Source organism: Urocitellus parryii, chromosome 2 (genome assembly GCF_045843805.1).
Source record: "Urocitellus parryii isolate mUroPar1 chromosome 2, mUroPar1.hap1, whole genome shotgun sequence".
Lineage (NCBI taxonomy): Eukaryota > Metazoa > Chordata > Mammalia > Rodentia > Sciuridae > Urocitellus > Urocitellus parryii.
Window position 1 is genome coordinate 44,303,344 of NC_135532.1, and position 24,219 is coordinate 44,327,562.

The 24,219-nt window shown below is 34.8% G+C and overlaps 1 protein-coding gene across 1 annotated transcript in view; it reads left to right on the forward strand.

The window, feature by feature from the left end:
• Positions 1-24,219, forward strand: part of Akap11 (A-kinase anchoring protein 11) — a 47,420-nt gene that overhangs the window by 4,311 nt on the left and 18,890 nt on the right. Inside the window, exons 2-8 of the mRNA XM_026380027.2 lie at positions 191-243; positions 8,491-8,600; positions 13,010-13,126; positions 14,191-14,238; positions 15,578-15,712; positions 17,015-17,279; positions 17,847-22,344. Of these exons, the coding sequence (XP_026235812.2) occupies positions 8,541-8,600; positions 13,010-13,126; positions 14,191-14,238; positions 15,578-15,712; positions 17,015-17,279; positions 17,847-22,344 (5,123 nt within the window). The 5' untranslated portion in view covers positions 191-243; positions 8,491-8,540. The remainder of the gene's footprint in view (positions 1-190; positions 244-8,490; positions 8,601-13,009; positions 13,127-14,190; positions 14,239-15,577; positions 15,713-17,014; positions 17,280-17,846; positions 22,345-24,219) is intronic.

The window sequence follows — 24,219 nt, forward strand, 5'->3', positions numbered from 1 at the left end:
GCACACACACATTTTTGGCTGTATAGGGAGATTTGAAGTCCATAGCAGTTCCCACTTAGGATTTGTCAACTAGGCCCATGCTGATAATTTAAAACTAGTGACAGACTGGGCTCAAACATGCTTAGAAGTGAGTTCTAACCTAGGAATGCAGTTGAGAGACCAATAACTTTTTTTCCTATTGATGTTTCAGAAAACTCATGGAAGAACACATATCCCAGGATTAATTTTTCAAAAAGCCATTGAGTAGGTATTTTCTATCTACTGATGCCAGTTTTGCCATTAAATGTTCCTTGGAATTTCATGTTCTTGATGAAAAATTTCTGTGCTTTATAGCTTATTCAGTTCAATCAATAATAGTTGTTTATTGTGGGTAAGGCATGGCCTTAGAATGTAAGCTCTTTAGAGCAGGGCTTTTCATAGTTGAATTCTAATCACTAAACTGCTACTAACTTCAAAATTCCCTGGTGAGTATTGTGTTGAGTGTTGTCAGTGTTTGCAGATCAATGCAGGGCATAAACTACTATACATATAAGGCACTAGAATGTCAAAATGCTAAAGTAAGGCAGTTTTTCTCCCCAAGGAATATTTGGCGATACTTGGAGAATTTTGGTTCTTACAACTAGGTGGGACCTGCTGGCATCTAGTAGGTAGAGACTAAGAATGCTGTACAGTGTCCTACTTAAAATGCACAGACAGCCCTCTACAACTAAGAATTAGCTAACCTAAAATGTCAATAATGCTGAGGTTAGAATACAATGCATGTTTTACATTTAGGAATGAAGTGATTCAGGAGTAAAAAGAGGGCAGAAACTATGAAGAAGCAAGTATTTTAATACTTAATCTGCAAAGGAGATCCATTAACATGTTCCTGCTACTGGGCAGCTACTATCAAGAATTAATATCAAGAATACTCAGGTCTTTTTAATACAATTGAAGACAAAATAGTAGTAACTGATAGCTGTTGTAGTTTTAGATTTTATAACTCAACACCAGGTGTGTGCTCAAGGGAAGAGCCGAAATTCCTGCCTTATAAGGCATTGTTTTTACATCTTATTGCATTGTGTTCTTATAGCAGCCCTGTGAAGGTGAGCCTTAGCTTTCTTCTCTACAGAGAGTAGGATAGCTTCACCTTTATTCTGCTGTTCGTTATTTGATATTATTCTGTTTTATTTTTCTAGTGGCTGCTCTAGGGCTTACAAGACAACTTTAAACTTATCAGTCTTCCTTGAAATGATATCATTTCATGGATGGTGTTGAAGTCTTATGCTTATTTTTTTACCTTTCTCCCATCACATCCTTTGTGTGCTATTTTGTCATAAATTTTACTTCTGTGTCTGTTGTAAATCTTATAATACATTGTTGTTTAAATAGTTATTTTTTAAGAGACTTATAAATGAGAAAATAACTTTTATATTACCATTATATTTACCATGTCAGGTACTCCTTACTTGTCCATATAGATCCAGATTTCCATCTGGTACTGTTTTTCTTTGCCTCAAGAATTTCTTTTCATGGTTATTCTAATGGTGATCAACTGGTGATGAATTTTCATCTCTTCTTATGAATAAGTTTATTTTGCCTTAATTTTTGAAAGACATTTTCATTAGGTACTGATATCTGGGTTAGCACTTTTATTTCCCTTTCTGCTTAAAGATAGTGTTCCATCATCTTTGTTTTCTGACGTGGGTAGGTAGGAAGTCTGTTGTGCTTTGTTCTCTGCTTTGTGTACTCCCCCTGCCCATTACTTTTAAGATTTTCTCTTTATCACTGGTTTCTAGTACTTTGGTTATAATATGCCTTGGGGTGATTTTCTTTATGTTTATTTTTCTTGGTGTTTATTGAGCTTTCTTGGATCACTCACTTTTTATGGTTTTCTTGTGTCCTCTCCCTCACTTTTTGGGACTGCCTTCCTCACCCCCACACCTCACTTTTTGAGACTCTGTGTACCAACCGTTTTTACAGTGCTTAATGTCACTACTCAGGGTTTGTTTTTATGCCTTTCCCTCAGTTTTATTTTGGATAGATGTTTTTCTTTTTCTTTTTTTTCTTTTTTGTCTACAAGTAAACACTCTCTACAAGTTCACTTAACTTTTCTTTTTCAGTATTTAATCTGCTATTGGTTGCATCCACTGTATGTTTCATGTTGGCAATATTTTATTTTCTAAGTTCGGTTTTGGTCTCTTATATTTTCAGATTCTTTCTCTCCCTTTTTGAGTGTATGGAACATACTTATACTATACTATGACAGTTTTTTTCTCTTCATGTCCGGATCTCTTGTCATTTTTGGGCCTCTATTTATTGCCTTTTTCTCCCTAGTTATATGTCATATTTTTCTCCTTCTTTGCATATCTCATACTTTTGATTATATGCCACTATTGAGTTTTATGCTGTTGCCTGCTTAACTTATAATTCCCAAGAGTATTAATTTTGTTGGGATGAACATTTAGATTATTTGTAATCTGTTGAATTGTTTCAAGTCCTGCTTTTAAAACTTATTTGTGGATGTCTAGAAGAGCCTATAGTAGTGATCTCTCCCCCCCCCCCCCCAAAGACCTTCCTTCTGAAAAGTCTATCCATTGGTCGAATATCCTACAAGGTTTTTCAGCTCTGGTTAGTGAAAGTGTAAACTATTCTGAGCTCTGTCTGGCTCCAGATATTGTTTGACTTACTACTCTCTGATTGTTATTTCCCCAGCTTCAGGGTACTTAGCACAGCGTAGTTTTTAGACAACAATTCTAATATAACTCTTTTGTATATCTTTTAGAGCTATGGTTCTCATAACATTCTCACTCTGGTACTGTGTCCTACTGTGTATAGCCACCCTGGTTTCTCCAAAATGTTCTCTTTGTCCAAAACTTACTGAGGCTGCTAGACTACTTGGTTTTCCTGTCCATGTGTTGTGCTCTGGAAAGGCCACAGGTGTTTCCCTTCCCTTAGGGATGTCACAGTCCTGTATTACTTCTTGTTTAATGTTTTCAAACCAAAGTTGCGCATATATATATATATATATATATATATATATATATATATTTTTGTACCTTTTTTATATTTACATTCAACAGAACATTGATTTTTAACACCTGACCATTTTGCATTTAGTCAAAATGTGTATTTGGAGCATATTTAAAAATGTAATCACAAATATTATAAAACAAATTGTTACAAACATTTAAATGTGTTTTTACAAATAATTCCATTAATTGTAGACCTCATTCAAACATTTAAAAGTGTATTTTGCTTTTTAAAATAATATTTTTATTCAGCAAGTGTTTGAATGCCTATTATAAAGTAAAGCACTTTTATTCTTAGGGAACTCACAACAGGAGAGAGGTATGCAAACACTGACACCAAACCACTTTGGGAATATAAAGGAGGTAGTACTATTGGACAAGGAAGGAGAAATGATAAGCCAAACCTTCCTTAAGTGGGGAGGTCCTTGAACTAATGTGTTAAGAGTTAGTTTCACTTCAGCTTATGGAAGTGAGAGGGTAGATTTGAGACAAGTTTAGGAGCATGACAGGTTAGGGCTGGGGATTTACAAGGAACAGTGCTCTGTAGGATTGGGGAGAAAGTTTCTTGGCTTATTGTCTGAGGTTGGTTTCTGGCTCTTACTGTGTTGCTATACCAAAGTACCTGAGGTTGGGTACTTTATACAGAAAAGAGATTTATTTAACTATGATAGTTTTAGAGGCACAAAGTCCAAGGTTGGGTAGCTCCATCTGTTCAGCCTCTTGTGATGATCTTCAGAGTATGACATCATGGTGGGATTGTGTAGAAGAAGAGATCACATAGTGAGACAGGAAGCCAGAGAGCAGAAGGGGCCAAGGTCTCTTTCTAAGACTCCCTTCATTGAGTACTAATATAGTCCCATGAGAGCTAGTATCCCCACAGGGTAACATTAATCCATTTATGAGGTTGATGCTCTCAGGTCCTAATTACCTTCCATTAGGCCCCATCTCTTGAAATGTTCCACCACCTCCCAACACTGGTGAACAAATCTCCCAACACATGGACTGCTGGGGTACAATAGTAACCAAACTGTAGCAAGGATATTTAGTTAGAAGTGTCTCATAGAAAATTGGATATAAGGAACTAAAACTGGAACACAGAACTGAACTGAAGATATAAATTAAGGGAGTTAATTCACACTGTTAAAACCAGAGGTAGAGGTAAAATATCTTTGGAAAACTAAATAAAATGAAAACCAAAGAGGATAACAGTGGAAGGTAAGGAATTATTAGTGTTGGAGTAACAAGTTTTGAAAGAATGTAGGGAAGGAAACCCATGTCTGGGTAGAAAGATGTATTTCTCAGTAGAAATTATGTAAAATATTCATTAAAAATATGGATTTCTGGGTTCCAGGTAGACCCGACTCTGTACTTCTGAGTATATGCTTGTGTGTGTGTGTTAGTGTTAGAACTAAGCTGATTTGTATGTGTTCTGAAGTTTGAGTATTGGTGCATTTGGAGGCAAGTCTAGATAGAACAGTTTTGCCATGCATGGTGGCACATGCCTATAATCCCAAGTGGCTTAGGGGGCTGAGGCAGGAGGATCTCAATTTCAAAGCCAGCCTCAGCAACTTAGCTAGGACCTAAACAACTTCGGGAGACCCTGTCTCTACATAAAATATAAAAGGGGCTGGAGATGTGACTCAGTGATTAAGTGCCTGTGGGTTCAATCCTGGGTATGGGGGAATAAAAAACAATATTGTTGACTAGAAAGGTATTTTATACTCTTGGCATGGTTAATTTTCCTGATATAAAAAGGTCAAGTTACAGGTGATGTTGACTTGAACACTTCTTAGGCCAGAGGACAGAGAGAAAATTTGGGGAATATTTTTTATTGTAAAAGAATTTATGTGTATCCAGAAAAATACAGGATATACACACAGACCAAAAAGCAAACAAACAATAGACCACACCCATAATTGGATTTCCCCAGATAAAATCAGTCTTTACTCATCTAGTGTGTGTCCTCTTTTGTATTACATATGTAAATACACAATTGTAGTGACATAGATTTTACACAAAAGAGAAAAATGGAAGCATGCTAGAATAGGCATGTTTTACATGTCTCTGTTCTCTATTGTTTATAATTGTTTCTCTAATTGCTTTGTTTCCTTTTACATTCAGCAATTTTTCTATTATATCTACTAAATATTTTCTATAATAAATGTATTAATTTTTTTTCTGAATATTTTTTTATTGCTTCTAGAGGGATTTCAGCTGCTTAATGATAATATTTTTATTTTCTAGATCTTTCCTGAGTTCTGTCAGCTCACATTTCAGCTGTTTTGTACTTTCTTGACTCTGATCTGTTTTTTTTTTTCCAATCTAGATTGGTTTTTATTTTTTATTTTGTTATAGCTAACACAGTTATTTCCCATGTATAATTCTTATTTATTCACCCAGAATAGGGTATAAAATAAGCATTAAGCAAAAAGTTTATTGTAGTACAAGGATATTTCAGGGGAAAATACTGTGTTTTTGTTCCTCTTGTACAATGTTTAAAACTAGATTCTTAGTTTATAAGATGTTGATGAAATCTTGCTCTGGCTGTTTTTCTCTTCTCCATTTATCTATGTATCATTTCCAAAGATTTTTTTTTCTTTGCTTTACTAGAAGTATGTTATGTCATTTCATATTGGATTCGATTTTATGTTGTGCAGATACTTTCTAGTGGATTGTTCTTTGTGAGACAACATTTTACTTTAGGTTGAAGTAATGGAGTAGGGTAAATAGTGGAGTAAATTGTGTTTCTTCCATGAGTGAAGCATAGTATAAATGTGGAATTAAACTTAGCTTCATTTTTATTAATTTTAAATAGTGATACATCTTCTGAGGTATTATTGGATAATATGAATTTGGGGGGTGGCATGATTATATTTTTCTGGATTTTTACTAATGTGTTTATTTGTTTTTAAATGTTTTTTCATAGGTCCCATTATTGGATCATGTTTGCTTTATTTTTTGACCTTGAATAAGAGTATTCTATCTGGGCCTGCCATTCAGGAATATTATGGGTAAAGTGGACTGGGATTGCTAGCCTTGTCCAATCCAGGATGTTGTTTCAGCACCTAAGACACCCCAACTGAGGACATTTACAAGTGTGTCTTCTGCCTCAGGGGCATGACACACTTAGGGTGGGCATTTCATCTAGATAACAAGTCATTTTTATGGTAAAGTTTCCTGTGAGGTAGTGTTTATCTTTGTTCAGTTGACTTTAGTCTGTTTTCCATCTCTTTTCTGGACTCCTCTTTCAGGCAAGGTTAGGACTCAACTCAGAAAGTAAAGATGTTACAAACCTGTGCTTTACCTCTATCCTTCAGTATTGTTTATTTATTTATTTTTTATTATTATTACTTTTTTAGTGTTGTTTTTAATGGCTGCCATTACCTCACTGTGGGAATAAACCTAAGGTTATTTAACACCTCTTCTGTTTCTGGTGTCTAGATTGCTTCTTATTTCTGTTATAAAGTTTAATGAATAGCTTCTCAAACCTTTATGCACTATAGAGGATGGCTAAGAGCTGGATTTTGAAAATTTGAATTTGAATGTTAGCTTTGCCATTTTTTGTATGGGCCTGGGTGGATTGTTTAATTTCCTCTTGTCTCACTTAGTTTTTCTCCTTGTAAAACAGGAGTGTACAATGAGATGTTAACATAAACCTCTCAGCAAGCATGAACTCTAATTTAGAGCCTTACATGCTCCAGGATTATTATTTGCCTTGACAAATTCCCAGAACAATTAATTGCTGGACCAAAGGGTAGGAATTTTTTCAGTTTTGACGTCATTATAAAATCGCCTTCTAGAAAGTTGGTGACACTTTCTTCAGGAGGAGGCTTTGAGTGTTTCTTCTTTTCTGGAATTTTTGTGTTGGCCTCTATAGTTTAGTGGTGGGTACCGGGGATTGAGCTCAGGGATACTCAACCACTGAGCCACATCCCCAGCCCTATTTTGTATTCTAATTAGAGACAGGGTCTCACTGAGTTGGTTAGCCCCTCACTGTTGCTGAGACTGGCTTTGAACTTGAGATCTTCCTGCCTCAGCCTTCCTAATTACAGGCGAGCAGCACTGCGCCAGGCTTGTAGTTTATTTTTTATATGAAATTCTGTGGCATTTCCATTGCCACTACAGGTTTCTGGTAGTTGAAGAGAACACTGTGGGAAGAAAGAATAATAAGTTGACCTGAGACAAATGAAAAGATTATCTTCTTGTTTTGTTCAGATAAACCTTTAAATTCAGTTTTGATAATTTTGGTCTTGATCATTCTGGTTCATAGGTAAATATTTTAATTTATCTTTTGCCTGCATTTTATATTTTGCAAGTGCTTCCCTTAAATTATTTTCCATTTGATTCTCATAGTAAACTTATCCAATAAGTATATAAGTATATATCTCTTCATAATATAAATCTGTATTAACCAAATGTCTTGAAAACCTCAGTTGGGCAATCCTTGATAAGACCAGTTTGGTACTTGAAACTAAGATTTTAAGGTTTATTAAATCTTTATTGATTCAGATTTTCTGGTTATTCAGAATTTGCATGCCTACTCTTTTTTAAAAAATTTTTTTAGTTGTAGGTGGACCCAATCTTTATTTATTTTTATGTGGTGCTGAGGATTGAACCCAGTGCCTCACACATGTGAGGTAGGCACTCTATCACTGAGCTTCAGCTCCAGCTCCCTACTCCTACTCTTTATTATAATAAAACTTTTTCTCTGGAAGGCTTTGAACTCTCTCATCTCCATTATATCTTTTGTGTGTAACATGAGTAGATCTTAATGGATGGACAAGGTCCTGCAGTCAAATGTAGATACTGAATGATTAATGGCCAAAGTTGATTTAAATTTTCAAAGGTTTTAAATAAAGCATCTTAAAAGTTAAGAGTTAGGCTGGGTGTGCTGGTGCATGCCTATAATCCCATCAGTTTGGATGGCTGAGACAGGAGGATTGAAAGTTCAAAGCCAGCCTCAGCAAAAGCAAGGCACTAAGCAACTCAGTGGGACTCTGTCTCTAAATAAATACAAATTAAATTGTTTTTATCTTTTTGATTTTATATGAACAAATTTCATGTTCTTATTTTGCCTGAGATAAGAATGTCTGCAACATCACTGTTGCTGTAGAGATGAGGTTGACTTTTAGGAGGCAGGAAAGCTGGGATTCTTCTTATGATGCTATTTAAGATTTGAAAGGTTTTAAAAATAATTCTTATTGTGACTTTTCAGTTAAAAAGGACAGTGATAATGGGTCAGAAAAGGGTAAACTATACTATAATTTTACAGTTGAAAAATAGGAGTTTTTTTGTAATATTGCATATATCACTTATTTGTCAAATATATATGTTGGATTGCTGAATACATTTTTAGGGCTCAATATTTTTGTTTTTATTTTTCTTTAAATGACTGAATTTAAAGAAATTATTTTAGCACAAAATGTTTGCCTGCATTACTAAGATCAATAAATAAGTTTTCTTTTGATGTTTTGTTTAGGTGTTCAATAGATTTACTCTTCAGTAATTACGTATAATAGTCATATAGGTATGGCGACTTTCCAGTCTTTCAGAAACAGTCATATGAAGACAAGAGCATCTGTCAGAAAGGTAAGTTCATTATATTAGGTTCTTTTTCATGAAAGTTTTAATGAAAGTATTTTTTTTAATATTTATTTTTTAGTTTTAGGAGGACACAATTATCTTTATTTTTATGTACTGCTGAGAATCGAACCCAGTGCCTCATGCATGCTAGGCGAGTGCGCTACTACTTGAGCCATATCTCCAGCCCTTAATGAAAAGTATTGATCATTTTAAAGCTATGATTTGGTTTTTAGTTGAATCTTATTTAAATTAGTAACATTAAAATAATGTAAAAATTGTCATGTATGGAATTAATGCTATAAAATCATGATCATGATTATTTTCTTAAATCACAAACCTCCTCTCCATTTCTTCTCAACAGATGTTTTCCAACTTTGGTATACTCTTCTGTATAGAGTATCAGATATAAACTTTCTTATGTATTTCTGACTTTTCTCTGATGATGATACAAAATATTACCATTCATTCATTCCTTCATTCATTCAGCAAATAAGAATTTGAGAACTTATTATATGTCAGCCCCTTTGCTAGATGTAGGGTAATTAGTAGGGACCAAATGAAATGTGATCCTTGATCCTTTCTTCTTTGTAGTCTGAGGAAAAACTTCTTTACTTCCTTTTGTAACTCTTTGGTTAATCTTCTATGTCTTTATATTTTATCTTTGCTAAAACGGTGGGGCATTAATTAAAGGAAGAAGAGAGAAATGGAGACTGGAGGATGGCACTTGCTTGTTTGTTAGAACTGTTATGACATTGGTGACCAGTCCTTACCTGTTAGACCTGACATACTACTTTCTCCACCCTTCTGTATTATATAATGACACTGTTGACCAGTCCATACCTGTGAGACAGTCTTTGACTTTCACTAGAATGTTTTTCTTGCTTTCCTTCTCTCTTTATGGCAACTCTGTTCTCTCTTTTGATAACACTCATAAGGGAGAAGATAGTTTATCTAAGGTGAGTATGGGAAGGGTAAATGTCCTTTAGTTCCTACTAATAATGTTTAGATTAATGACTTGATGTAATTATCACCTCCAGTGGTGGCAAGTGAATTTATTTCCCCTCACTCATTCATTTGTCTATTTATATTGCTTTGGAATTTTTGCTTTGGATTTTTTTAAATTTATTTGTATTGCTCTGGATGTATAAATATAAATTTTTATAATTCTGTATTTTACAATCTTTTGTTTCATTTATTTATTTGAAGTGCTCAAACTGTCCCCAGATTGGTACCTGGGAGCTAACCAAACCTGGTGCCTGTGTTCTTTTTCCTCAGGTTCTTAATTTTTTGACAGCTTCCTTACTTTCTGGTTGTATCTTTTTGGTTGTGTGACACAGTCTCACCTTTCCTCAGACCTCAAATTGACATATTTTTCAAAGAACCCTGAAAAGTCTTTAGAAACCAAGATCTGGATACTAGGATCGCCCTTTGTTTTGCAGTCACACAAATTTATATTGATAGTTCAAGGTCAGATTACTTATTACATATTTTTTCCTTTCTTGATTTTGTGATTGTAAATTAGTATGAAAACCTCCATTCTTTAATGAAAACAAAATTGTTTAAATATTGAATATTTTCAGGTTAGGGGAAAACACCTCAGTACAGTTAACACTTCATATATTCCTTATTTAGATCATCCTCTATTAATATTTTGCAGTACCCAGTCTCTCTCAGTATACACACCTGTGCAGACACATGCCTGTACACAACCTTTCTTCACTTTTGCAATTGTATGAGAGTATCTCTACAGACGTTATTTTCATGTCAACATCATCACCACTCTTAAGAAAATTATTAATTTAGTAACGTCATCTAGTGAATAGTCCCTACATAGATTTCTCCAGTTATCTCAGATGTTCTTCTGACTTTTTGCTTGTCTTTCATCTGGGGTCCAGTTAAAATTCAAACACTGTATTTAATTGTTTTGTGTATTTGATCTCCCCCATTCTGGACCATTTCAGTGGTTTAGATTTTTATACTCATGATAGAAAATCTTGAGTAAATTTGGATTCATTTGGTTTTCCCTGTACCTTAAAACTTATGTTGCATTCATTCTATCAGATCAAGTTTGATAGAGTTTGTCTGATATTATTTAATGCTAGACCTGATTCCATAGTCAAGATTATGTAGACACCAGATATCTCCAGTATGAATGCACATAGTATCTTTGTATTTATGGGATTAATAAATAACTTGTAGGGTGATAGTTTGAGTTAGTGTGAGTATCTTGTTTCCCAATAGCTTTTTTTAGTACTGGGGCTTGAGCCCAGGAGTGCTTTGCCACTGAGCTAAGTCTCTAGCCCCCCCTTTTATATATATAATATATATATATATATATAATATATATATATATTATATATATAAAGCTTATTACACATATAGAGCACAATTTTTCATATCTCACACCAATTTGTGTCTTCATACCTGTACTTTGGATAACAGTGATCATCACATTCCACCATCATTAATAACCCCATGCCCCCTCCTTTCTTGGAGTTAGAGAAGATATTGCTAAGTGAAGTTAGCCAATCCTAAAAAACCAAATGCTGAATGTTTTCTTTGATAAGGAGGCTGATTCACAGTTGGATAGGAAGAGGGAACATGGGAGGAATAGACGAACTCTAACCCTTTTTAAAATTTTTTATTTTGAGACAGTGTCTTGTTAAGTTGCTTAGGGACTCACTCAGTTGCTGGGGTTGGCCTTGAACTGGAAATCCTCTTGCCTCAGCCTCTGGAGTTCTGGGATTACTGGCATGTGCTACCATGCCCGGCTCCCAATAGGTTTTAGCCTAGTAGATTTAGAGTACTTTGATGATTCTTTTCCTAAAACAATAATTACATAGGATTACAAATGGAATTTTCTCTTCCTTCCTTCCTTCCTTCCTTCCTTCCTTCCTTCCTTCCTTCCTTCCTTCCTTCTTTCCTTCCTTCCTTCCTTCCTGGTGCTTGGTGTTCCACCTGGTGCCTTGTGCGTGCGAGGCCAGCACTCTACTAACTGAGCTATGTCCCCAGGCTTGGAATTTTCTTTAAAAAAATTTTTTTGGTACTGGAGATTGAACCCAGGGGCACTTAACCACTGAGTCACATCTCCAACCCTTTTAAAGATATTTTATTTAGAAACAGGATCTCAGTGAGTAGTTTAGGGCCTTGCTAAGTTTCTGAGGCTGGCTTTGAACTCGTGATCCTTCTACCCCAGCCTCCCAAGCTGCTTGGATTACAGGTGTGTGCCACAGTGCCTAGTATGGGATTTTCTAATTTAGTCATTCTGTCCATGTATGTCAGTTGGTTTTCATAGGTGAAGAAGTTATTATTAGCAGTTATAATCCATTACCTTTTTGTTTTTAAGGGGTGTCCTGGGAATTGAACCCAGAGGTACTCTATATATCCCAAGCCTTTTTAAAATTTTTTATTTTGAGGCAGGGCCAAGTTGCTTAGAGCCTTGCTAACTTGATGAGGTTGGCCTCAAATTTGCCTCAATCTCCCAAGTTGCTGGGATTATAGGCTTGCACCACCATGCCCAGCCATTTTTATTTTTTATGACTCTGCCCAAATTTGGATAGTAGGAATTCCTTCAAGCTGGTTTCTGTGTGTTTTTTTTTTTTTAAGATCCAATTAAGTCTTGGAGTACTTCCATGCATTTTCTGGCATAGTTAGATGTTCCAGGCTCACATTGTGCTTTCTTTACCTCTGATCTAGAACCGGCCATTTTTCTGAGGATCTCTGGTCTTTTTGTTGGTGATTAAGAAGCCAAAATCTGGGTAATGGGTATATGCTCATTGCCACTGAGAGTCAGTGCTTCTAAGACTCTTTAGTGGAAAAAGGTGGTACATATATTTAAGGAGTTGTAGGTTCATATTGATATGTAAGGTAAGTATTTCCTCCCTTTGTACTTAATGACAGTCCCCTCCCCCTAAATCTGGAATCTGCTCCCTCATTTTCATCATACAGTTGTATGCTGATGCCTGAAAGGCCTTATTTGGAATAACTCTTTTTTCTTTGTCTCTATATTAAGGGAATAGTCACTGTTGTTAGTGTTCTTTATTATAACTCCACATTGTCTCGCTCATTATAGAAATTGTTGTATCTGTTCTGTCAGTGACTTGGAAATCAGATATGCAATCTGTTAGTTTTAGCATAAGGCAATAAAAGCTGGGGTGTGAGGGCCTTTGTAGTCTGCCAGTGATCTGAATGCAGAGGCTCTGGTGTGCTGAATGTGTTTTAGACACATGGAAGACTTATTAAGCCTTATCACCTGAATGGAACTTTTCTTCTAAGCTGAATTAAGTTTTGCAGACAATAAAGGTGCCAAGTGGATGTTAATTGGATCATGAAGTCTCTCCATTTAAAATTAAAATATCTGCAGAATGTCTTGCCTTGTTGTAGAACTAAATAAGAATGTCTTTTTCTCTCCTTAGAGCTTCAGTGATGATGTGTTCCAGTCTGTAAAATCTTTATTACAGAGTGAGAAGGAACTATGCAGTATTTCAGGAGAGGACTGTTTAAAGCAGAATGAACATGCCAATTTAACTGAGGTTTGACCTACCACTTTCTAAATCTTTTCTTAATAAACTTCAGTGTATTTCCATCATCTTTGTAGAACTGCATGACCTATTTTTAAAATCTTTACATATTATTTCATGTATTAAAAGTTCCTTTTTTAAATACTGGCTAACGTAATTATCTTAATGTATCATAGTGAGCACATGTAATTAAATTTGTAGATATTATTAACCACTCATTGGACATACAATAGTGTGTTCAGTGATTCCTGCTATCTTTAATCATTGGTGTTGCCTTCCAGTATTATTTTTCATGCATATATTTTTAAAAATTAGTTTGAAATTGTGTACCAAATATATTTTTTTCTGTAACATAATGTGGCATTTCCTCATGCCATTAGATATTTCTTAGAAATTTAATTTATTTAAACTTCTGCAGAATAATCTCTGTATAAGAGCATTAAAATAAATAATAAATGATGGTATCTCGAATAGTACTAGAGGAAGCAATCTTGGGGGTCTACCCAGGGAAAGCCTCTCTGAGAAGATCACATTTAGTTGAAACTTGAAGAATGAGAAGGAGCTAGGCATGTAAATATCCCAAGAGAGGGAGAGAGATCCAGATCAAGCGTACACAATTTTGAGAACTTTAGGGAAGGATGTACTGGGTAGTTCCCGACCTAGATAAGGGGACCATGTGTTTGAATAAAAATGAGGGAAAGCTAAGGGTATAAACTAACCCTGGTTAGGATTTTCCCCTTGAAAGGGAAGAGTTTTGACAGGATATGTTGTATGACAGTGGGAATCAGATGGGAGAGGAATATAATAGTGCAGGAGGATTGGAAGAAGTGAATGTATTTGAAATATGTTTGAGGGAAGTGTTTTATGAAGTTTATGAACTGCAGTATGAAGCCAAATCTTTAGGGGAAAACCTTTTGGATCATCCTTGAAAAATTACTCTGTTCAAGGAAGTCAGCATTTTAATGCCTTACTGTGCTTTTTTTTCTGTCTTTATTTCTGTCTACAATCTGAGACGAGACTTAAAAACTCAAATTAATGGATTTTTTTTCCATTTTATTCCTTATTCTTTTATAAAGGTCACATTTCTGGGATTTAATGAAGAAACAGATGCTGCGCATATACAGGTATGGTCAACTTAAAGAATTGGAAAGGACTGTGAGAGATTGTTTGGAATAAATTTTGAGACCACAAAACATTGACCATAATGCCCAATATATACACTAAGTTGTGATATCATTCCTTTTTAAAGTTAAAAGGTGATATTTTGAGGTCAGTTTTTTAGTGTGCTTTGGGCATTTTTACTTTTAACATTTTTACTGAGAATTCTTGGTCTAGAAATCAATGTTAGGTTTGACTACTGAAGGCATTTATCTTCAAAGAATGCAAACTATAGGATGACCTTTTCTTCATTCTTTGTGTTATATAGCATGTGACACTTCTTTCTTTGCTTTTCATAATTTGACTTCAACAGTAAAGTTCTTGTATTTTTAGTTGAATTAGTTAAATGTAAAATATAAAATTTATAAAAAGTCACAGTTAACCAATGCAAAAATTTGAGCTTGTTTGATTTAGGCAAATATAAAAGGACTGGTAGGGGATATTAAAATCAACAAAGAAAGGCTTCATAGCTACATAAAACATGGTTGAAACTACTGCAGATATACTATTTTTTTCCTGCAGTTTGAAAATTTGTGCTTGCTTGTCATGGTAAAGTATCTCCTACTAGAGAAAGAAATAACATTATTCAATTCTTTTAGAATACTACATATCAGGTGATTATGAATAAAAACTCTGTTGTATGTCTTGTTGCCTTAGCTGGAAGAAAATTGCTTGGACAGAAACAACAGAGAGGACATATTTCTGACAACATATGCCTGGAAAGAGAAAAGTTCCAAAGTATTTTTCTAATGCTTGTCTTTCAGAGTTACTGATAAAGCTATGTTTGCAAAGCAAAGTGCTCTTTAAAGGTCAAAGACTTTAATAATTCTTAGCTAGGTAAAATATTTATGTAAAAAAGTGAAGGAAAAAACAAAGCTAATAAAATACCTTCAAGAGGAGAGACAGAAAAATGAACTTGTGTTTTATAAAGTTAAAACTTAAGTTCTGAAGAGAAGTACATTTGATAGCTAAGAATGCTGTATGAAAAATGCTAGATTTAAATCTGAGGACAATAGATTAAAATTTGCTAAAAACAATTAAATGCCTAATTGTCATTGATGTGTGATGGTACCATGTTAAAATTTATTTTTAGCTCGATAGCTATATGTTTGGAAGGCTGCAGGAATAGTCATTATTAAATAATTATTAAATAATTTCATATTTTATTTTTTAGTTTAAAAAATTATCTGTGGATATAAATTGTGTATGTAAATCTTATAACCAATAGACCTTACGATTTTGGGATGGAGATCACTGTAAAAGTGTTATTCTTTCAGTTAATATATTGTTATTATTTTAAATTAGGATTTAGCTGCAGTTTCTTTGGAACTTCCAGATCTTCTGAATTCACTTCACTTCTGCAGTCTAAATGAAAATGAAATTATTTGTATGAAGGATATAAATAAATCATCAGATATAAGTAGTGGTCTTTTAAATCAGGTAACTTTTATAGATCATTTCTAATTATTTTTTTCAGGGCAAATTTTACTACATTTGATCAAGAGTATAAAACTTTTATTGGATGATTTTGTTGTTGTTGTTTTGTTTTTGCTATCTCAAGGAAATAGAATTTGTAAGAAATTGAACTCATGAAACATTAATGTCCCTGAAACAGTAATTTTGGTTGTAGCTTATAAATTAGATTTTATATCTGTGAAGTTTCATAGTCATATGCAAGTACAAATTTTTTAATGGAAATTCATTCCTTATGGATTTCTATAGTTTCTTCCTTTATATAAACCATAGCATGATTTTTTTTTTTATGGCCAATTCCAAATTTATATAAACATTGTGCTATATGTTATAGTGAATGTACTTCAGCTCATTTTTTAGTTCACAATTATCCTTGTAAAGTGTACACATGATCCTATATATTTTTTTATTATAAACAAAAAATTATACCACTAAGCCAGGTGGTTAATTTCATAATACTTAACCTTAATGCATTGCTAAATAATGTTTTTTTTGATAATGCATTAAAGAAAAATGATTTGCATTTTCGGAGGTAAAACATTTAAAATTGAACCAGTAGGTTTAAAATTTGGATTGCGTATTCTAGGTATAAAATACTGCTGTGTTCTTTATGAGATCTACTGATAAAGGATAGAACTGTTTGCCTCATTTCCTTAATTATATTCTTTATTTGCTTTACTTTATTTGCTAGATTATAAGGATGATTAGCTATTCTATTTGGTTTCTTCTTTTTATAATAAATCATTTGTCAGTATTTGCATTTTTAAAGATAATATATGAAGGAAAGTTTGAGACTTTTAATCTTGACTGTAAACATTGTCTTAAGTTTTAATACTAGAGAAATTTAAGTAAAAGGAGGGTGCAGTTTTTTAACTGTGATAGGAAAAGTAGCATTATTCTGCCATCTATGAGAAAATGGGATAAAAAGTAAAATAGAAACTGGCTTCTGTCCTCAAGCAGTTTACAGTATAAACTGGTGTGACAGGTGAGTGGACAGATGGTAGGTCTTATATAACATTTATGGAAATAGACTGGGTAGAATTAGAATACATAGATAGAGGAAGATAGTAGAAAAAGAGATTAGTAAATGAGAATATAAAGAAGAGACAAAAGAATTAAACATTGCCAAATCAGGGAGTCAGTCATACATTTCTTGGGTTTTTGTTGTTGTTTGTTTTCTGAGATTGTATTATTTCTAGGCTATACTTCCAGGTAATGTTTTGTGTTTAAAATTAAATTTTTAAAAAATCATCTTTGATCTTTCCCAAGAGTCATCATTCTGGAATGCTTTGTGTCATGAGAGTGTCACCTACATTACCAAGACTCAGAATCGATTTTATCTTTAGTCTCCTAAGTAAATATGCTACTGGTATACGATACACCCTGGACACGTACTTGCATCAGAAGCGCCAACTTGAGACCACTAATGAAGATGATGATGATACTAACCAGTCCGTGTCTTCCATAGAGGATGACTTTGTCACTGCTTTTGAGCAGTTAGAAGAAGAAGAGACTTCAAAGCTATATAATGATGGTTTGTTTTTTTACTGAACATTTTTTTCTAGAAGTAGATTGGAATCAAAAGTTCAGTTTTGGAAGTTTTAAGGCAGACTTGTTTGGTTGAAATTTATGTTGAAATTTGATCCAGTTTAAGTATACTAACTTCTTTTTGGTTGCGGAGGAATTAATTTCCCTGAGATTTTTAGGTTCCTTGTTACCTGGTTTTTACTTTTACGGTTTCTGTTCTTTTTAAGGTAATATTGTTCATACCCTATTTACCTCAATACCCAGTGTCTGGAACATGGCAATATTCAAATGGTAGAAGAGTTAGCTGGCAGAGTCACTGTAGTAATGTTTCTAACATGCATGATAGTATGCTAAGAATAGGTATCCCCTTAGGGTAAAATGAAATTATTTTAGTAAAAGGCATATTTGCTTTCACGTGTTACTTGGGATGAATCGTTCTGTTTAACAACATAGTATACGGAACATTTACGTTGCAAATAAGCATTTCATGTTTAATGCCAATTTATTCCATTGATTTAAATGTTTAAAGGGTTATGTTCTAGAATAACTTAATCATTTTATTCTTTACCTGTAGGAATAAACATTACTACACTGAGGAGCCAGTGTGATGCTGCTTCTCAGACTATTTCTGGTCACCACTTAGAAACCCGTGATTTAAAGATTATGGTTAGCTCTGGACAGCAGAAATTATTGGCTAAACCCTCATCTTCTTTAGTAAATGTTCTGGGACAGAAAGAACCACCTTCTGTGAAAACTTCAGTCACAACATCAATTTCAGAGCCTTGGATCCAAAGAAGTTTCTATAGGTCATCTAATGCTTCAGACAAAGGGAGTGATACCCAGAAAACGTTTTTTTCTTCTTCTTCTCCTGCCTATTCATCTGAATCGGAATGCTCAAGTCCAAGTCCTGTTATTTTCTTAGATGAAGAGGGATATCAAAAAAGTTTAAAAGCAAAACTTGAGCTGCCTAAAATTCCTGTGATGAAAGATGATGTGGAGGATTCAGACTCAGAAGTAAGTGAATTTTTTGATAGTTTTGATCAGTTTGATGAACTAGAACAAACTTCAGAGACTTCTTGTGTATTTATAAAAGATCCTGTCATAGGGAAGTCATCTCAGAAGAAAGGACATAAACATGAAAAGTCTTGTATGAATCCTCAGAAATTCAAGTTTGATTGTCCAGCTCTTCCAGCTAACGTTAGAAAACCAACTCCTCGTAAACCAGAATCTCCATATGGTAACCTGTGTGATACTCCAGATTCTCCTCGCCCTGTCAAGGCATCAGGGGAAGATAGTGGTTTGTTTAGCCCTATTCGATCCTCTGCTTTTAGTCCTCTTGGAAGCTGTACTCCTGCTGAATGTTTTTGTCAAACAGATATTGGTGGAGATAGGATTCATGAAAATCATGATTCTATTTATTACACCTATGAAGATTATGCAGATAACATTTCATGTGAAGTACTAGGCTCAGTTCTTCATGCCCAACATTCTGATTCAATGTCAAACGTTAATAGTACTGAAAGGGGAGAAAGTAAAACTGTGCCTTTTAAGCATGGAAGCCTTGATCATGAAGGTAAACCTAAAAATAAATCTTCAATGATTAAAGATAGCATTCAGAAATTTGCATCAGATCTTGTGGAAAAAAGTTTTGGCGGTGCATTTAAAGACTTACAGAAAGGAGTCTCTTCTTGTACCAATGTCTTGTGCCATTTAGCCATCAAATTGACATCATCTGTTTTTCAAAAGATGGCATTTAATGAACTAAGAAGGCAGCGTGCATTTTCGCTGAAAGAACGTGCCATTAGTGGCCTGGCCAGTTTTTTGGTGAATGAAGCCTTATCAAATGCCTTAAAAGATTTACAGTATGTAAAGAAGCAGATATTTACAAACACAGTTGCTAGGTTTGCTGCTGATCTTGCTGAAGAGCTTGTTTTTGAAGGCATCATGGAAGTGTGTCAGTTTTCATATTCTCCGACACCTACATCTCCACAGTGTCAGTCATTTGACTTTGAAAACAAAATAGTGAAGTCATATGCAAAAGACTTGTCTGAGTCTGTAATACAGGAAGCATTCATTGAGCTATCACAAGTTGATGTGCCTTTCACAACAAAGGCAGCAGTTAGTTTATCTACAGATAACATCAAGTATGTTAGTGCAGAAAGTGTAGTACCATCAACACAGACCTTCACATTTTCCCCATCTTTTAACAATCAAGCAATTATGGTGACAAAACCAGTGCAGGAATATAAAAAGGAGTATACAGTGCAGCAGGCCTTGTTTTGCACTTCAGGAATTGTCACTTCCATACCAGTGCCCTTGGCAGGAAGTGCCCTTCTCCCATATCATATTTCCTCTACTTTATATCAGGCAAAGTCTGAACTGTCATCTGGTGAAAGTAATTTAAATGGTGATTCTATGCAAGCACATTTTGCTACAAAAAACAAAGAAGAAGTAGCTTGCCTCAGAAATATTTGTTTACCTTCAGAACACAATCTGGGTGACCAGAATGATTGTAAACCAACTCATGATGATGCTGAAATACAAAGTTCCTCAAAATTAACAACTGATCCTGTGATTATTAGCAACTTCTCTGCAGCAATGGTGCATACAATAGTAAATGAAACTTTAGAGTCAATGACATCATTTGATGTTTCAAAAGCAATTGATGAACACACGGATTATTTAACTGAAACAATGAAGGGAAAAATCTCTCCTTTTTCCCACTGTGATCAAGCAACCCAACAGAGTGAAGTTAACCATAAGGATGTGTTTGCCGAACAGTTGTCTAAATCTATTATTAAACATTCCATAGATAAAAGCAAATCAATGATCCCAAATGTAGATAAAAATGTAGTACATAAGGAAGGCTTGATTGTTCCAGAAGAAGAATCAAAGTTAACCTTAGAAAAGTTCTCCAAATGTCTTGAGGTTCAAGATCACTTATCTCACTGTTCAGTTTCAGTTGGAAAGGATTGTGTTCCAGAATATAAAGATTCTGAGGCTCATGGATTTTCTTCAGTAGCTCTAACACCTTGTACAATAATGGCAAGTCAGAAACCTGATATGAAGGAACCTGCCAGGGATAAACCAGTAAAAAAGCATAATTCGAATAATACAGCACTTGAAGCCTTTTCTTTTGGACAGGAAAGCCCTTTTCACAACTCACAAAGTTTCTCTTCTACAGTCCTTACCTGTGCAGATGGTTTGCATGTTGAAGATAAACAGAAAATCAGAGACAGAAATGTAACACCTGATACTCCTCCATCAACTCCTCTGGTACCATCTCAGGCTAGTTCTGAGTGGGATATCAAGAAGTTAACCAAAAAGCTCAAGGGGGAATTAGCCAAAGAATTTGCACCGGCTACACCACCTTCTACACCTCACAACTCATCTGTTTGTAGTTTGTCTGAAAGTGAACAAAATACTATAGAAAAAGAAGAGTTCATGTTGAAACTCATGCGATCTCTTTCAGAAGAAGTTGAAAGTAGTGAAGGTGAAGAGCATCCAGAAATGGATGTGAAGTCAGAGCACTCAGGGAAGAAAGTCCAGTTTGCAGAAGCATTAGCTACCCACATCATTTCTCTTGCAACTGAAATGGCAGCCTCTCATTTGGATCATAAAATAACTCAAGAACCTGAGGGTCAAAGTCCTTGCTTAAATTTACAGAGTCAACAAATTATATCACCTACTCTTTTAAGTCATTCAGATGCAGATTTACAGACCTGCAATTTTGCAGGTGATATGGCAGCAGAGGTCATTGCAGAAGCTGAGAAAATAGCAAAAGTTAGAAGTTGTGTATTTTTCAGACAGAAGAAGAATAGTTGTCATATTGATGGAGACCAAGATTATAAATTGGAAGAGAAGTTGGAAACTGAGGTTTTAGCACACCCAAGAGAAGCAGATTCATTTATTCTTTCATTACCACCAACTTCTTATATGCCAGGTCTGACATATAAGTATCCCAGCTGTGAAAGTGTGACAGATGAATATGCAGCTCATGTTATCCAAATACTGAAACAGGAAGGTGGGAATGGCGAGTTAATAATGGATCAGTATGCCAACAGGCTTGCTTATCGATCTGTTAAGTCAGGATTACATGAAGCAGCCAAGACAGCTAAAATGAAGTACAACTCAAAAATGTTCCCTCTGCAAAGCTCACAGTGGAAAACCAGCAATGAACTGTTAATATTCTCAAATAAGGAGTACCATGAAGAAGTAGATAAAAAACTACAAAGAAAAAAAAATGGAGGTCACCTTTGTAAAAATCAAAGTTGTGAAAGGACCCAGGATACATGTAGAAATGAGCACTCTGAACTCTGTAGTTTTTCGGCCTGTCTTGCTCACAGCATAACAAGAGATGTTAAAAAAGAGCTGATAGCACCTACAATTGACATGCCAAAATCCTCAACAGATTCTTGTCTTTTTGAAAAATCTGGATGTATTGAAGATACTGAATATCTTACTGAATCAGAGTTTCCTAGGTCTCTTCAGCCTTCCTCACAAAATCATGGATTTTACCATAGTACAGATAGCTTAAGTGGACATGGATGTGGAGAGAATATTGTTCAAGCTATAGAACAGTATGCTAAAAAGGTAGTAGATGATACTTTAGAGCTAAGTCTAGGATCCACAGTTTTCCAAGTGTCTGAGACCGCAAGGTCAGCAGATAGGATCACTTATGCAGAAAAGTTGTCACCCCTTATAAATCAAGCTTGCAGATATTGTGACCTTAAAGAACTCCATGATTGTACTGGAAATTCATCTCAGCAGTTTTCCAAACAGGGTTCATATGCTACAAATAAGCCAGTTTCAAATACAAAATTTAGCAACATTTATCGAAAATCTAGAATTTTTCATCTTGATGTCCCTCAAATTCATGTTAATCTTGATAAAAAGACAGTGCTTGCTGAGAAGATAGTTGCTGAAGCTATTGAAAAAGCAGAGAGAGAGCTGAGCAATACCAGTTTGGCAGCTGATAGTGGCATTGGACAAGATGGTATTAGCTTTGCTGAAAGTCTTACCACAGAAATAATGACGTCAGCCATGACAAATGTTGGACATGCCGTCAGCAGGTAAGTCCTTTCTTAAGATGAAATGAAAAATTAAATTTGATCATGTATGCTTTGATCCTGTTCATGAAAGTGTGATTATTTTAATCCTAAAATAGCAAAAATTTTTCCCATTGCATTTGTGTGTGGTTTTGTATCCTACATACGACTTTCATGTATTTTGTTTCTTGATCCCTTTTGAGGAAAGGTATCGTCCATTTATAGGGCTGGAAGATGAGGGTTAGAGAAGATAATCACCTTGTCCAAGTTCATGGATCTATGAAGTAGGTAAAGTTGAGTCAAAGAAATAGCTGGAGAATTTTATAGAGTAAATATAGACTATTGTCATATTAATTTACTACTCTTAGATTTTTGTGTAGTATTTTCTTTTTCTTGTTTACAAAGGCAAATTTTCTTTTGAGGAACGTGGTTTAATCAAACTGTTTTGAGGAATAAAACAATATCCTCTAAATACTTCCACCAGAGATACTGTCCCTCTTAATCAGTTCACAACCTTAAGGGTTCTGATGATCCTACTGTGTCCTTTCCTTTAGTAGCTGTCTCTTTTGCTCTGTGATTCTAACAGATTGAACATTTTCACTTTTAGCCTTCTTCCTTAGAAAATGTAAGGACTTACCTATGGTATTAGTTTGCAGGATTATTATTTGCAAGCCCCAATGCAAAGATGGTATACCAGATTTTTTGAATAATTTTTGTCAAACTCATGACCAAGACTGCCTGTTTCTTTGGCTGTCCTTAAATAGAGATGCTGTTTGGCTAGGACTCTTAAATCCAGTTGTCCTGTGGCATCCTCTTGGGAGGAAAGATGCTATAAGTTTCTGGGGAACAAGGCTAGGTCTCTGTTTGCCTTAATTAGGCAGACTCCTAGATCAGAGGTTGGTAGACTATAATCTATGGCTGTCTTATGGCCTACTGCTAAGTTTTATTTGGACCACAAGCTAAGAATAGTTTTTACATTTTAAAAAATGGTTTGACAAAAATCAAAAGAATATTTTGTGACATGAAATTTGAATTTCAGTTTTCATTAATAGAGTTTATTGGAATATCTCCATACTCATATATTTTTGGTGACTACCTTTTTGCTAAAATGGAAGTTGAATAGTTGCACCAGAGACCATATAGGCAACAACACCTAAGTATTTACCATTTGACCCTTCAAAGCAAAAGTTTGTGAACCTATATCATAGACCCACATTTTCTTTGTTCATGACAACCTGTTAGTTAGATGATAAATACATAATATGTGGTTAATTAATATTAAAAATAAGTGGTAGTGAGCTAGGCTTTTTTTTTTTTTCAACAATTGATTCAGCTTTCCTCTTTCCCCAAACAAGTAGCCTCAGATCATTTTAAAATCCTCTATCCCTCTTCCTAACCCTTCCCACCCACCATCCCAGTCTCATGGGAGGAATTCTGTAGATCAGTGTTTCTAAGACATTATTCTCAGGACCTAGCCAATACCTCCAGTGTATGTGTGTATATATATATTTTAAAATAATTTTTTTTGGTCGTAGTTGGACACAGTACCTTTATTTTATTTATTTATTTTTATGTGGTGTTGAGGATTGAACCCAGTGCCTCGCACATGCTAGGTGAGCACTCTACCACTGAGCCACAATGCGAGCTCAGGTACCTCTAGTATATTTACTTTACCTTCTTAGGACTTCAATAGACAGGCCCCTGGAGTTCTTATTGTAAGTCAACTTTTTATCCAGGATGGTATTTACAAAGAATATTATTTTGTGGTTATTTTCTGTTTCTTTTAATAATTGTGCTAGAGTTCTGTAAGTGCTTACTATTAAAAATTGACTCTGGTGTATTCAGTTTGCATTTCACATCTACTTCTGAAGTTGCCTTTCAAGCTTGAAGTGGGATTTT